The sequence below is a fragment of the Equus asinus genome, chromosome 2 (genome assembly GCF_041296235.1).
Source record: "Equus asinus isolate D_3611 breed Donkey chromosome 2, EquAss-T2T_v2, whole genome shotgun sequence".
Taxonomy (NCBI): Eukaryota; Metazoa; Chordata; class Mammalia; order Perissodactyla; family Equidae; genus Equus; species Equus asinus.
In genome coordinates, this window is record NC_091791.1 from 192,131,008 (window position 1) to 192,147,505 (window position 16,498).

The 16,498-nt window shown below is 44.5% G+C and overlaps 1 protein-coding gene across 8 annotated transcripts in view; it reads right to left on the minus strand.

Moving 5' to 3' along the window:
* The window catches only part of L2HGDH (L-2-hydroxyglutarate dehydrogenase), a 40,152-nt gene that overhangs the window by 9,286 nt on the left and 14,368 nt on the right, over positions 1–16,498 (minus strand). For 7 of the 8 annotated variants that reach the window (XM_070504333.1, XM_070504336.1, XM_070504334.1 and 4 more), the window contains 5 exons: positions 11,431–11,593; positions 10,169–10,203; positions 3,444–3,611; positions 2,382–2,539; positions 1,175–1,306 (listed from right to left, as the gene is read on the minus strand). In XM_070504333.1, coding sequence (XP_070360434.1) covers positions 1,175–1,306; positions 2,382–2,539; positions 3,444–3,611; positions 10,169–10,203; positions 11,431–11,593 — 656 coding nt within the window. Of the gene's footprint in view, position 1; positions 1,061–1,174; positions 1,307–2,381; positions 2,540–3,443; positions 3,612–10,168; positions 10,204–11,430; positions 11,594–16,498 lie in introns of those variants that run through there. The other variant, XM_044765607.2, reaches the window with a different exon arrangement.

Sequence of the window (16,498 nt, forward strand, 5' to 3'; positions counted from 1 at the left end):
TCAGATAGAAAATATCAGTCTGCTAAAGCAGACCACTGAGAACATAAAAGCCTTTATTATTTATAGGTGAGTGACAGAAAACAAAGCCTAGATATTTTTATCCCTTCTACTACTTCAGAAGGTGAGTAGAGGAGTGAGAGAAGAGTAAAGACGTTAGCTGGGTTTTAACAGTTCTTCTAAGGATTCAAAGAGGCTGGCCTGAGAACGACACACTGGAGTCAGATTGAGCCCAGGACGCTCCCCTAAGGGAGACAGCTGACACGATCACTGCTCTCCTCCCAGTTACAGAGCCGAGCTGCTGACATTTCACATGAGGCAAGCTCAGCAGCTGTTACTGCAGAGACCGACACTCAGCACTCTAGAGGTTCACGGAGGGAGAGTATCTCAAAGCATGCTGCTGATGGGGCCCAGGGATGGCTTGTTCAGGGAAAAAGGTAAACACCCTAAAAATACCACCAAAGAGAAAAGAAGGTAGGCTTGGGTGGTATTCAGACAATCTACAGACCACGTCCAGAAAAACTTTATCTTTAAGAAAAAAAATATTTTCAAGTGATCCTTCCTTTGCCCCACACCCCTGGAGCGAGGACCTAGACTGACTGTTACCACACCACTTCCCACTTCTGTCCTGCAGGCAGAGTCCCTCCGTGGAGGAGGCCCATGGAAGAACAAAGGAGGCAGAGAGGAGGCAAGATAAGAGGCCAGGTACAGGAGTGTGTTTCTAATAGGTTTTAACAATCAATCAAAATACAATGTTGTAATGTGTTTACTACCTAATTAGTTAACATAGGGATCAATGATCTTATATGGAATTAAGATCAAAAGGCTTTAAAATCATAAGAGTAAGAGGCCAGGGAGATTAGAAAAAATTTCAGGTGAGATGTTCTTGTCATGAATGACAGCTGGACACAAAGGCAGAGGTGGCATCACAATCCAGCTGTGGTGGAGGCTTCAGTGAATGCTGTACGGTGGTCTAGGTAATCATAAATGGGCTAGTCCAAGCACTAAGGGCCACAAGGCAGCAAGCCCACCACATGCACTGCAGAGGGAACTCAGCAACGTGCTGGGAAGGGAGAGCACACAAGACGCAGTGGACACACTGAGTGGACATCAGACCCACCTCCCCAGTTCACCCAGGTCCTGACTGTATCTACAGTCCTTAACGGCTTCTCCTTACCTACGGATGTCACTGACAGTAATTTCAGGGATAAACTTTTGAAGGTGCTTCACTGTTGCACTGAGAAAAAGGGCTTTGTACATCTCGTTAACTCCGTAAGAGAAATTCTGGAACACCAGTTTAATCAAGCCACTGAAAGCAAAGCAAATAAAATCTTTATATGAGAAAGGAATTCTTTATTACTACAAAACACACTTACAACTATTTGATCTTTTTTTTTTTTGGGTGGCATCACAGAAATCTAGGCAAAGTCAGAAAAACCACATATTAAAAGCAAATCAACTTTTGGCCAACATAAAGAAACTTCAGCAAAAGAATACCTTCCAAACTCCAAAGGTAAACACCTTTCAAACTCAAATCCCAGGGAATGCTGGTTTCAGAGCAGGACTCTGAAAGCCTGGCCACAGAAGGGCTGTCCAGTGCAAGTGCTACACACTCTCACAACCACCTAAAGGGTAGCGCCGGGTCTCTACATCAGGGCTCTAACCAAGGAGGCCATGTACCCACTTTTCTTCAGTCAGCAGAGGCGGGCGCTCCTGCAGTGATTCTCCAGTGTGACCCTGCGGGGCGTGTGTCTCTGTAGCTTTACAAGCACACAGGCTAGGAAGCCCCAGCCGAAACCTTCTGCTCCAGAATCTGCGCAGGGTGAAACTCAAGGATCGCTTAAAAAGCATTCTAGCGATTTTGAAACCCTCTGGAGAGCAACACTGCTGGAAAGACCAGACAAAACACCCAGTCGAGCTAATTCTTAGAACAGCAAAGAATCTGCGTCCCACGTGAACACAACAGTGTTGTCAGTTTCCCACAAAAGGAAACAACTTCAGTGATCAGCAGTTTCTCCAGTGGTTCTCAAAATAATGGTGACCGGCTTGAAATGATCTTATCAAAGTAAGCCATCTACTGATTTTGAGACAAACTTCTTTTTTTCCCCCAAACTCAAGTAGAAGTTGAGATTTGGATTGTCAGATGTGTGACTGGCTCTTGGTCTTACTGTTTTTAACCAAGGCATCACCCTGGCTCATCAGCATGCTCTTGAAGTAGTTAAAAAGCTATGCTTATTCCACAAAGCTCTTAATTTGGATTAATAAAAATATCAATATACCAATCACAAACATGAGGATTTACTGAATAGAATATGAATAAAGACAAAATTTCCCACATTAAAAACATAAGCATATAAAATTGTCTTTTTAGGAGATAAAATTACCTCTTGATAATGACATCCATAACATCTCTGGCACTGAAGTCAAAGGGTCTGTAGCCCTCTCGTTTAAGGGCCAGCACTGCGTTCGGCCCTAGCCAAATGCTGCCGTCCATCCTTGGTGTGAAGTGAACGCCTAGGAAAGGAAACCGGCTATCTGGGACCTACGGATTCAACATAGCAAAGGACTATGAGCCCCATTTCATGCCGCATTTTATCACACATGCAAACATGCACGGTAACCTCAAACACTCTCTTCTCATGCACTCAGTCTGCATCACTTCTGGTCTGTCTCAGATGCACTTCTCTGTTCACACGCTTCTGCCTAGAAATGCCACACAGGAAACACTGGTGCTGTTGACTCTGAAAACATTGTCCCATCTTTTCCTCTTTCTGGCTAAAGAAGAAGAAGAAAAGAACTGTCCTATTTCAGGTTATCCCCCAACCCCCACCCCAACTAGGGATGTATGTGGCTGGCAAGAAAATCAGAGTTGCCAGAAAAAAACACATTCACAGCAGACTTCTGTAAAGTGGGATGTATTAGGTTGAAGCAGATGAAATGGATGTTTTGGCAAGGTCACAAAGAAACAGCTGAATATTGGCAATTTCATCTGGTTCAGCCTAGTGGCTCCAGACAGAAGAGTGAACTCTCCACTTAAACGGCTCTGTCTCCTACACCAGGACACTGCAGTGGCCACGTCCCCTTCTCTGCACCTACAGGTAGTGAACTGAGTCAGGGGCTGGGGATCTGGGCATGCTGGAAGGGCAAGTCCTCTTAGGAGTGCTCCCTCCACCAGACAGGAGGAAGAACTGGGTCTGTCTTGACAGCCCTTCCCGTGACACGCTCACGCCTCCTGAAGACACGGACTGGTGGGCAAGCAAGCATAATTTAAAGACTATATCAGAATAAAGGTTAGGGGTTTAACCACAAGAGACACAGGTGAAATGCTTGCACTAAAAGCCCTTCAACATGTCTCTCACGTCTGACCCAGGTAGAAGTTTCTGCTCCCTTCTCGTCTCGCCCACAGCCATCTTGAGAGAGTGGGAAGGCAGAGCATCACTACCTACCGGGTAAATGTTTCCTTTCACAAGATAGCGTTTTTCCGGCTTCAGGACAAGGTAATCTCCCCGGAAGGGTACAATTCGAGGATTGGGATTACAGCCACTCAACTCTGAAATGCGGTCTGAGTAAAGTCCTGCACACGTCACAACATACTGACATCGAACTTCCTCTCCCTATGAGAGAAAACAACAGTGCACGGTAGGCAGCAGAGGGGAGAAGAACAGGTCAAGGGGGAAAAACAGATGATAGAAAAGCCAGAAAGGGTACAAAATGACTTTGCTCATTTTCCCTCCTTTTATTTATTTATTAATTATTATTGTTATTATTATTTTTTTTTTTGGTGAGGAAGGTTGGCCCTGAGCTAACATCTGTTGCCAATCCTCCTCTTTTTGCTTTAGGAACATTGTCCCGGAGCTAACATCTGTGCCCATCTTCCTCCATGTTATATGTGGGGCACTGCCACAGTGTGGCTTAACGAGCAGTGTGTAGGTCCACACCCATGAACCCCGAGCTGCTGAAGTGGAGTGCGTGAAATTAACCACTACACCACTGGGCTGGCCCTTTATTTTATCCCTTTTAAAAGAGGAAATTAAATACAAGTATCAGCAAAATAAGCTCTTCAGCATTCAGGTGGCACCTAGAAACTTAGGGTAGTGGCCCACAAGAGGATGTCACTTTGAATTCTGTACTTCAAATTAGAAATACAGTGGTTGACCTAGTGAGGATACTTAAGCCACACATGAGCGCATACACACACACACCCCCTCCCCATTTTACTAAGACCTAGCATGGATCTTCTTGACTATTTGTTGCACGAAGAAGCAAACTTCATTTAGACAGCCCACCAATCTGGCCTCCTCTGTATTCCAGAGAGCTTCTCCCGTCTCATCTAGGAGTAATTATCTTGTTACTCTCAGTTTACTTCACACTCAATAATCTTGCTCAATTCCAACCGGAATCTACCCACCATCCACTTTCTCCTTCCTGGTCAATATCTACCTTGCAAACTGAGGCTCCTTTCAAAACCTCATTTGTTCAGTCCACGTTTACTGAGAACACACTCTGTAGTCAAGGTTTGCTTTAAGAACTAGGAGAGTGCTAATCTTAGGCTGCTGTATTTTCCCATAAATTTTATTTTGTGATTATCATCTGCATATTTTTAGCTTTATCCTGCCAGGGTTAGCCAATTTGCCACCCTATTTCCTAAATGATTTCATTTACCCCCGATTCACACCCACACTCTCATTCTCATCTCTTTACTTCTTACAGAGTAAACACTAGCACCTCCTTGCTCCAGGTAATTTCTTCTTCCTCGATTTCCTTCCCAGATGACCCGTTTCTGAAGCCTTGGAGCTCTCACCCGTCTCCACACGCTCTTTCTTTCCAGCCTTACTGACTCAGCCCTCTTCTATCTCTGTATGCATCCTATTTTTGCCCAGCTACAAAGGTCAGCCACTTTTCAAGAGATAACAGGTTGCACTTCTGACAAAAATCAGATGAAACTTCTTTGTAGTGAATTCAAATTAGCTAAACTATGATAGTTTTAAGACCCTTGACGTCAAAACGGCTACGTCAACAAAAACAAAAAATGTCTTCTTCTAAATAGGTTAATATCTTTCCTGTTTATCTAGAGTTATACACCAGAAGTACAAGAAATATTTTCATGTGATACAAATCTACTAGTTACTACCTGAAAGGCCAGCAATTCTTTGGTTCTTGGAACATAAAACATAGATAAGCCTAATGATGAGTGTAAAGATAAGATAATTTGTAGAATGGTACAAACATGCAATAACCTAGAAGGTCTCTTTAAAAGACTCAAGGAACAGTTCCAAAAAAAGAAATGATTAAAAACTGTCATAGGTCTCTGAAATCATTTTATGCCATACAGGAAACAATAATTAAATTCAGTAACACATTAACTTCACATCCAAAATGGAAATTTAGGTAAACATTGAATGATCTGAATATTTGTTCAAACATAAATTTCTTTTTTTTTTCTTTTTTTTGGCTGAGGAAGATTCGCCCTGAGCTAACATCTGTTGCCAATCTTCCTCTTTGTTTTGCTTGAGGAAGACCAGCCCTGAGCTAACATCTGTGCCAGTCTGCCTCTATTTTGAATGTGGGATGCCGCCACAGCATGGCTGATGAGTGGAGGAGGTCCGTGCCTGGGATCTGAACCTGCAAACCCAGGCTGCCAAAATGGAGCACGTGGAACTTTAACCACTCAGCCAGGGGGTCGGCCCCCAAACAGAAATTTCTTCAAAAAAATAAACTATACATCTCTATTCCTATTTCATAAGTAAAACAGACTTTTTCTCCATATGCAATCTGTAAATCTTTAGTTTACAAATCCTCTCCCCAAAAGTTTAAAAATTCCTTTTCTTTTAACCTCTCATAAAAGCATAGATGTTCAACTCAATAAGTTGACTCAAAATTTTTAATTATATTGTGTAACTGTACTAAAGGAAAATGCCAAAATAAAAGGCAACAACCACGGTAACTGTGGGTGAAATACGTGTCCACTGGTGCCCACAGGCCCTGCACATCCTCCATCACACGATGCCACACTCTAGTGGAAATGTCCCTTGCATGAGGGCAGGGGCAGAAACAGACTTTCAATCCTTCTTTGAATGGAGACCCTGTTTGCTCTGCCACTTGGACCACGTGACCCAGCAGATCTGACGGCAACTGCAGTTATCTGTGGCAGACAGCAATGTTTTACAGAGACTGGTAGGTCCCTATAGGCGAGTCACAGCAGGGAACTCTAGGATTCTCGAGGACAGTTATACCATCCTCTGCGGATCACTATCCTCCTTTTGAGAAAGTGCTTCTGGCTTTGACTCAACACTTGACCCCAGGTCACCAAGTTACCAAGTGAACTACTCATTATTAACTGGGTGTTGTCTGACTCACCAAGCCACAAAAGTGGGTGCATAAGCAGCACTCTGTCATCAAAAGGAAGTAGGTTATACAAGCTCAGGGTTGTACAATCCTGCAGGCACACATAAGTTGCAGAGGCAAGTGGCTCAAATTCCCATGTCCCCTGCTCCTGCTAAATTACCTCCTCCCTCGCAACCAGCTCCTGTGGCCCCATGGGAAGTTCTCTTTGATGAGCTGACCAAGGAAGACAAAATAGAGGCCTGGTTTACAAATGCTTCTGCACAACATCCTGGCACCACTCGAAAGCGAACAACTACATGCCAGAGCCCCACTCGGGAGTGGCCCTGCAGGACTGTGCTGAAGGAGAATCCTCCCACGGGGAGAACTTGAACTCCATACCTCGCTGTTATCTCCCCTAGGAGGGGGGACGGCTACAAGCATGACCTACACTGCTCCATGTGCTAATACTCAGGGTTGGCCGGGTGGTCAGGAAGAGGAGCTCTGGAGAAGAGGTATGTGAATGGACCTCTCCAAACAGGCTCAGAGGATGAAGATATTTGAGTTCCATATGAATGCTCACTGATATGAATGCTCACTGAAGAGTAACCTCAGCTGAGGTTTTAACAGTGAGGAGACAAGATGACCTGCTCTGTGGATGTGAATTTAATTAGCCTTGTTCCCTAGGTATCCCTGTCTGTTACCCAATGGCTTCATGAGCTAAATGGTTATGGCAGCAAGGATGGAGGTGATGCATGGGCTCAGCAACACAGACATACCCACCAAGGCTGATCTGTCTACAGCCACTGCTGAATGCTCAATCTGCCAACAGCAGAGATCAACAGAGCCACTGATATGGTCCCTGGACCACTTCAATCAAAAAAAAAGGGCAGCACTTAGTCCTCACTGGAACAGACACTTGCTCCAGATATTGATTAGTCTTCTCTGCCCACAACGCTTCTGCGGAAACCACCATCGGTGAACTTACAGGATGCCTTATTCACCATTGTGGTATTTTACCCAGAAGCATTACTTCTGATCATTGAGCTTATTTTACAGCAAATGAAGTATAACAATAGGCTCACGCCTGTGGAATTTACTGATTTTATCATTTTCCCCATCATCCTAAAGCCAGTGGGTGACAGGAAGTGGAATGCGCTTTTGAAGATTCACTAACAGCACTAGCAGGCTGGCAACTCCTTGCAGGGCTAGGGCAATGTCTTCTAGGATGCTCTATACCCTCCCAATCAGTGACTAATATATGGTGTTGTTTCTCTCATAGCGAGGTTTCACAGGTCTGGAAATCAAGAGGTAGAAATGGGAGGAGTTCCTTACTATTACAATAATCCAGTAGTGAAATTTTTGCTTCCTATCCACACAACTTTGGGCTCTGGAAGTCTTAGTTCCCAAGGGAGAAATGCTTCCTTTAGAGAATAAGCAATGGTTCCATTAAGCTAGAAGTTGACAGTACCCACCTTGCCACTTTGGGTTTCTCAGGCCAGTGAATCAACAGGCAGAGGGGATTCTGTACTGAATGGGATAAGTGATCCCGACTCTCAAGGAGAAATAGAGTTGCTACCACAGAGAAGGCTTGGGGATGATAAAGCAGAGTATGTCTGGAGTACAGATCTCCTGGGGTATCTCTTAGTATCCCCATACATTGTTATAAAAGTTAATAGAAACCACCACAACCCAACAGGCAAGGCTGCTAATGGCACAGACACTGTAGGAATGAAAGTTTGAGTTACCCCACCAAACTAGGAACCATGGCCAGCGGTGATGCCTGCTACGGGCAAACGGACTATGGAATGGGTAGTGGAAGAAGGAAATTGTAAGTATTAGCTATGACCACATGATTGGTGACAGAAATGAGGAATGTAGTAGTTATGAGAATTTCTTCTTTACTTTGAAATAAATATATGTAGAGACATATGCTCACTGTTAAAGACTGAACTGTGTCCCATCCCCTCTCCTCCCAATTCGTATGTTGAAGCCCTAACTCCCAATGTGACTACATTCAGAGACAGGACCTTTACGGAGGTAATTATGGTGAAATGAGGTCACAAGAGCAGAGGCTAATCTGCTAGGACTGGTGTTCTTCTAAGAGGAAGAGACCAGAGATTGCTCTCTCTCGTTCTCTCTGCACATGTGCATGCACAGAGAAAAGGCCACACGAGGACACAGGAAGAAGGCGTCCATCGACAAGCCAAGAAGAAAGATCTCACCAGAAACTAACCCTGATAATACCTTGATCTTAGACTTCTAGCCTCCAGAACTGTGAAAAAATAAGCTTCTGTTGTTGAAGCCCCCAGCCTGTGGTGCTCTGTGCTGGGGGCCAGAGAAGACTAATCTACCCGTCTCTTCCATTTCCCCATGATCCAACACAACGGTTTCTCAACTTCAGTACTACTGGCATTTGGGGCCAGACCTCTTTTTCTTATGGGGGCCTGTCCCACACATTGTAGGATATTCAATAGCATCCCTGGTCTCTACTCACTAAATGCCAGTAGCACTGTCCCCCTCCACCAGTTGTGACAACCAAAAACGTCTCCAGACATTGCCAAACGTCTCCCGGGGGTAAAATCGCCTCCAGCTGAGAACTACTGTCTAACAGGAGATGCTACAGCCGCGGGTGACCTTACATCTCAGCATGTAAGTTACAGGATCTCAAAGGGGAGCGTGACTCAGCTAGAAAAGAAATGAACATCACCCAAAGATGGGTGAAGTGGACCGCGTATCTTTTTGGAGAATCAGCATGCCTTCAGTGGTGCGAAAGACAGCTGCACCTTGTAGGTGGAAGTGTAATTTTACTACCATCTTTACCTGGAAGCTAAATGTAGTTACTACTGTGGGTGCAAATGGATGTCAGCTGAACAGGGATGCACCGTGGGTTTACACTGCATCGAGGTGCGTAAGCTGGGAACTATGCTTGACAGAATGCCCTTCCCTATATGGTCCCAACCCAAAGTCGACCCAACAGGAACGGCACACGATACGGCAGGCAGAAGTGCAGCAGCAGCCGCTCTGCTCTGAAGGTCATTCCTGTCGACTGTGTGACAAACACCCACTACCACGCGAATCATAGCTCCATTTCCAGCTCCTCTTCCCAACTACTGACCACTGACCAAGCAGCGCCCCAGCCCACTGCATGGGTGTAGACACCGGGGCAGGAGCCCCACCAGATCTCCTCCTCCCCAGACGAGCTTCCCGTTTGCAGCCCCACTGCAGCAGCTGGACACACTGGGCTCCTCAGACTGGCTGGAGACGCCTCCGATATACCAACTCCCCTTCTGCCTTTTGCTTCCTCAGATCCTTGCATAATTGTGTAAGGCCTAATTCCCATAATAAATCCTACAATGCTAATGATTCTGCTCTCCTGACTAACTCTGATCATTCAGTGAACACACAGCAAATGCAACGCTTCCATGCCATCCCATGGCGCTTGTTTTAGACCATGTGGAGTGAAGGAAAGCAGTCCATCTCGCTCTGCACAACATGTCCCCCAACGTCTTCTCCTTAGTAGAGAGCTAATAAGTCAATGGAGAGCAGAAGGCAGAGCAATAAAGTGTCTACCAGTTTTGCCTTGAAATTAAACACTCCGAGTGCTTATAATCCTGTTCTTTGCTGGCACAATCACTTTATGAAGACATTTCCAAGCTGAAACCCTTAGAACGAACGCTATTACATTGCTCTCAGAGAATTTCTTTCAGAATAACTTTTACGTTAGACAAATTTCATCCAATAACATAAAATACAGCACTGTGGTTATTAAGCACTGTGGTTTTTAAGAAACGAGAGGGGGTGAAAGTAGATAAAGTAGATGAAGGCAGTTTTGCTTAAGAATTTTTACCTTTGTATTCCTTATAACAATTGGATATGTCACCCCTAAAAAAAAAAAGAATTAAAGATTTATTTTTAGTAAAAGAAAGCCTGCGTTACTTGAAATATTATACAAGAAACAAATTTAAGCAATTTTCTTCAGTCATAACCATGACTGCCTCCCACTTTTCATCCTGAAGCTTTTTGCTAAGTAACAAGATTAAGCTAGCTCATATTTGACAATACATGAAATCTGGCATGTTTTTAGCTTATTTCATTTTAATTCATTTAATCTATGCTTATAAATCATCCCAGCCTCAGCTCAACCAGGCAGCCCCAGCTTTCCTCTCAACTACAATCCTAGAAGCTATGCTGTAAAATGGGTCCTGAATCAGTGTACATTCTCTCGCAGCACGGATGCTGTGACGCCTGTCCAGGTGCTGGTTCCCTGAGTCCTTGCAGATTCTAGGTGCTGTGGAGAAGCAAGAGTTATCACCACGCAACATTTCCAATAACAAACTGACTATTTATAAAATTAGTTCCTGATCAGACACGTTGGATCTCCAAGTCTTATACAGCATGTGTACAGCAGGTAAAGAATAGGATCTACTTGCCTCATAATTTGGTTGATTAAGCTACCTACCTATAACAATCATAATAATTTAACAATTTTGTCATCATCTCAGAATTTTCAAAGGACATTGGGAGAATGATTCAGATGGCCCAGATCACCTTAAAAATCTATCAAGAAGAATGAACCAAGCACTACCTTTTTTCTCCTCAAATTTCCCAACAGCAAATTCAAGGGTAACAAAATAATTCATTTGGTTTAAAACAAACAAACAAACAAACAAAAACTGTCCCCAAAGCAAAACAAAACAAACTCTAAGTGCAGTCTACAATGCAGGGGTAGGGTGTGTTCAGAATGGCTGAGCCGTGTCCTATCCCCAGACAGTCTGTTTCAGTAAGACTGTGTGATGCCAAAATCTGTGTTTTTAACGAGCATCCCCAAGGGATGCTGACTCTAACCTGCAGGAGAGGGAAGGGTCTGGGGCTACCCCGTCAGTTCAGGTCTTAGCGCTCGGGCCTAGCTCCATCAGCACAAGGCTCTCTACAAGTCCCAGTCCTCCGTCGCCCGGTCTCCCCGGTCCCTTCTGCACCTGCCCCAGCTCGGCGTCCCACTCTAGCCTAGCTCCTGGCGTCCCTCCCGCCAGGGCTACCCAGCCAAAAGCAGTCCCCAGATGGTTCAGAAGTCAACACAGGTATTCAAAAGAAAAGACGAGGGTGGCTTACCATCTTTACTTCTTGAAGGACTCTCTTTAGCCGTTTCAATCTCTTTTACTTCAAAATTGGTCAAGACAGAGCCACCTGCTTCTTGGAAATCCTGGGCAAACGACAAGGCCACCTGCCGATAGTCCACAATGCCAGTATATGGGCAGTCAATAGCCATTAGACCCTGGGACAGGAGTGTGGAAAAGTCAAGGCAATACAATTAAAAATCACTGATAGGTTGTTCAATAAATTTTATTTTTGGCTGAATTTTTTTTTACCGTTTATTTTGATGGATAACATGCATTATCGTTTCTTGGCAAAAATTTGATAATCTTAAAAAAATAAAATAAAAGCTTGTTCTGTTCAGTGCCTAAATTTGATGATGAATACATATATTAACATGTCTAGCAGATAGAAGAAATACTACTAGCTAGTCAAGAAAATCTCTATAATCAGGAAGCAATTCTCCTCCTTAGAGGAGTTCACTTTGCCAGGCTCTTCCTGCTGCCACAACGGGTGTTTCAGTTTTGTTCATCCCTCACCATATCTGATTCTGACTCCTATCTGATTCCGAGTTGGCTTCTGTCTCACCAAACAATTCAGTTTTCAATAACCCCACTGAGATTTCCCCAGTAGTTTATCACTTCTGCACACTCAGTGGGAACGCAGAATTGCTCCCAAGGTTTGCAGAGTGCTGATGTGGTTTGCTGCAGACCCTGTCTTCAAGTCCACAAACGCTGAAAGGAGACTTCATGTGGCTGATTCACAGTTTCTCTTCAGGTGACGTGAGAAATTAACAGCCTGGGTTTTTTGTAGTTGTGTTGTTTTTTGCCACTCAAGACATGATCAAACTCTATAGATGAATGATCTACAACTATACTTATTTAATGTTTTGGAACAAATGGTGAATGTGCATTGGTCTTTTCTAATTATGAAGAAAAGGATAAGAGCAGAATTTCACACACCAAGTATAGACTACATTTTGGTGAATCCCTGGTAACACCAGCATTTTCTGCTGCCTGACTGTGGACACGAGTACGTCAGCTCTCCCAATCCATTCACCCTGAGAGGGCAGCCTGGTCCCCAGGACGACGAAAGCCCAGAAGCCGAGTGTGGCTGGTAAGCACTGCCGTCCTCTTGTTTGGCCAGCACAGCTCTGCTGTTGCAGTTTTCAAATAATATCCAATAATATCACTTTATTTTATTTAGGTTTTTAAAGATTGGCACCTGAGCTAACATGTGTTCCCAATCTTTTTTTTTTTTTATTTTATTCTCCCCAAAGCCCCCCACTACATAGTTGTATATTCTAGTTGTGAGGGTCTCTAGTTGTGCTGTGTGGGACGCTGCCTCAGCATGGTCTGACAAGCAGTGCCATGTCTGCACCCAGGATCCCAACCAGCGAAACCCTGGGCCGCCAAAGCAGAGCGTGTGAACTTAACCACTCGTCCACGGGGCCAGCCCCCTGATAATATTATTTTAAATATCTCAATCTTGTATTCACTGCCCATGCCTACCCCAATACATTTACCTGCTTGGTCCTTAAAAGCGTTTTTTTTTTTTTTGAGGAAGATTAGCCCTGAGCTAACTACTGCCAATCCTCTTCTTTACATCCGTGCCCATCTTCCTCTACTTTATCTGTGGGATGCCTGCCACAGCATGGCTTGCCAAGCGGTGCCATGTCCACACCCGGGATCAGAACCAGCGAACCCCAGGCCACCGAAGCAGAACGTGCACACTTAAGTGCTGCACCACCGGGCCGGCCCCGTTAAAAGCTTTTGACTTTGCCACCCGTCCCTGATCAAGGCTTCCAAAAGGCCAGGTCACACTAAGGGGGAAGGCTCACAAACAGCCAGAGGTCTCTCCGCACAGACTGAAAGTGACATTTGGCAAACTTCATCATTCTCCCGACAGTCTTGCTTCCAGAACATGAGAGCATTTGCCAAGGATGGGAAATCATTCCTTCTGTTTCAGTACAGCAGATATCAGAAAGATTTTACATGAGACCTTATATTGCCTGGCAATCCCTAAATCCACAGGTCAATAGGTATGATTCCACTTCAACCTATAAATGGTACCTTGGGTACAATAACCTTGGAAGCTAACTTAGGATAAGACCAAGAGTTTAGTCACAAAAATGTGCTTACTAGCATAAAACTATGTGGCCAGTATGACAACAGAGGGATAACATGTGCTGTAAATGTGCTTCACATCAATAGTTTTTTGGAATCCCAAATATCCTCCTTATTCATCTTACACTCCTGTAGCCCAGCGCAATGCCTGACGTGCAGAAGGCACTCAGATATTTACTGAATGAATGGGCTTTTGAGGACTGTCTTTAAACACACTAGAGTTTCCCCTCTAGACCTTCCCTAAAAGGTCTCCCTTCTTTTCTGACCCTTTCCACTCTTGGCTTTGACCATCCTCCTGAGATGCTGTGTGCCCCACCTACATGTGTGTGTCAGGGGAAGGTGGAGCGAGTCACTGCTGCCAAGCCATCCAGTGCTGGCGCAGCACAGGGCTGGTGGACAGGCTTGCTGTGTCTGTCCCCCAGCAGACGGGGCACGCACTGTCCAGGTGAGCAGGCCAGAGCTTGAAATCTGAGGTCACGTGAGGTCAGGGGGCTGGAGAACCACCAAGCACGACAGGGAAAGCTGGGAGCTGGAAGTCAGTCGGGAGTGTAGGGAACACATGAACATGTGGTTGACCAATAGTGAAAAGAGAAGGCAGGCAGATGAGCACAGCCAAGGTCAGAGGAAGCAGTCAGGATCAGCCCAGAGAGAGAGCTGTCAAGAGCTCTGGGGCCGGCCCGGCGGCTCAGCGGTTAGGTTCACACATTCCGCTTCTCGGCAGCCTGGGGTTCGCTGGTTCAGATCCTGGATGCGGACATGGCACCACTTGGCAAAGGCCATGCTGTGGTAGGCGTCCCACGTATAAAGTAGAGGAAGATGGGCATGGATGTTAGCTCAGGGTCAGTCTTCCTCAGGAAAAAGAGGAGGATTGGCAGATGTTAGCTCAGGGCTAATCTTCCTCAAAAAAAAAAAGCTCTCCTCCCAAGCCTAAGTTTAAAGAGGCAGTTTAAAATGTTCCAAGATGCTCCCCTGGGGGGGTACTTAATTTCCTTCTTAAAGGGATCTGGTCCAATAAGCCCTTTAGAGCTGCTCTGATAAACTTTTTCTTTCTGGAGGGCCTGAAAGAAACAGAATTGACCTTGTACCATGGAAATTTTGCCCACCACTCTTGGTAGTGGTGGTGAGGTTGGGTGAAAAGGGAGGAATTTACTCAAGACACTTTTATGAAATAACCAGACTATATTTTCCACTATATACTGCCATCCCTAAATACATCTAGGCATTGATAATTACAATGTGGCATTATATATAGATCACCTCTGCGGAGGCCTCAGAGAAACGCAGGATATACCTCCTTTCTAAGTTACAGTACTTATTCATCTTTCAAGTGGGGGTTCACCTCTGAGAAGGGTCTCCTAAGCTCTTGGACTAAACTAAAAGCTCTCCCTTACACTGGCAAAGAGAGTACCAGTGCTATCAGAATACTTATCACTGTACTAAAATCCTGTCTTCTGCCACGCTCTAACTCCCTTCAAGCTGACGACCACGTCTCACTCACCTTCATATCTGCAGTGCCTAACACAGTGTCTGGCACACAGTAAAGAAGAAAATGGTCGTCAAACTGAACAGAAAAACGTACCAGTTCTGAGTCAGATCTGGGGGCTGAGGACTCTTTAGGAGCACTGTGACCTTGGGAAAGTAACTTAACTAGCTTCTTCATTTACTAGACACAAAGTAGTGCAGGTATGTAATTCGATTATCTATGTCCACATCTCTCATCTACCTCATTTCAAGATCCGTAAGAATCAGAGTCAGGTGCACAGAACAATATCCAGACTCACCCTTAACCTTTATGATGTGTGAAAAGCTGAGGGTGTTGAACAGTAAAGCATGATATACAGAATATGGATCCTGTTCTTATTTTTTCTATCTTTAAAGCCCCTCACAAGGATTCATAACAGACAATGATTGTTTTCCAGTTGACTAGCTGGAATCTTCCAAATTACCCAAATTCCAGCACTACCACGAAGCCAACAATCCTGTTTTCCAAACTCCACAGTCAATATTGTTTTTAGACCATGACCAAATCTACAGTGGGGTCAGGGGCTCACATGTCCTTTTCTTTCTTTTTTTGACACCAACCATAAAGTTTGAAAGAGCTTTTCTTTAGCAAATAAAAATAGAAACATGTTAAAAATTAGCATGCCCTTTTGAAGGAGGTTATAAATTGTTCCATTCTCAATTGGCAGCGTAATAGTCAACAGGAACAGATCAGTGAGATTTTGACATCTTAGTTTCACAACTAAATTCTATCGAAATCACATAAAGCTACAAAACAGCAGCAGGCTTTCAGGAAGCACTCAACAGTTTCTGTAAAGCACTGTACAGATAAGGGGGGACGTGAGTTAAATCTGTTCATTTTTTTAAGGATTTGATCTTTTAGAGCAGTTTTAGGTTCACAGAAAAATTGAGCAGAAGGTATAGAGATTTCCCATATACGTCCTGCCCCGACATATGTACAGGCCCCTATTCTCTTAATTTTAATACTAGTATTTTTTTTCCTTGAAGTATGGCATCAGTCTAAAGGACGAGCTCTGCTATAGACTGAATGTTGTGTTCCCCAAAACTCACATGTTGAAACTTAAGTCCCAACACGATGGCATTAGAGGGTGGGGCATTTGGGAGCATTTGATTAGGATGCGAGGGTGGAGCCCCCAGGAATGGGAGTGGTGCCCTTATAAGAGAGGCCCCAGAGAGCTCCCTCACCCCTTCTGCCACGTGAGGTCACAGCGAGATGGGCGTCCGTCAACCAGCAAGTGGGCCCTCACCAGACGTCATCTCTGCCAGAGCCTTGATCTCAGGCTTCCAGCTCCCAGAACTGTGAGAAATAAATTCTGTCATTTATAAGCTACCTAGTCTATGGTACTTTGTTATAGCAGCTCAAACTAAGACAAGCTCTTATTTGGGTTATTCACAACCGTGTTTTTAAACTATCCCAGGCTCTCTCTACAATGTTTTTA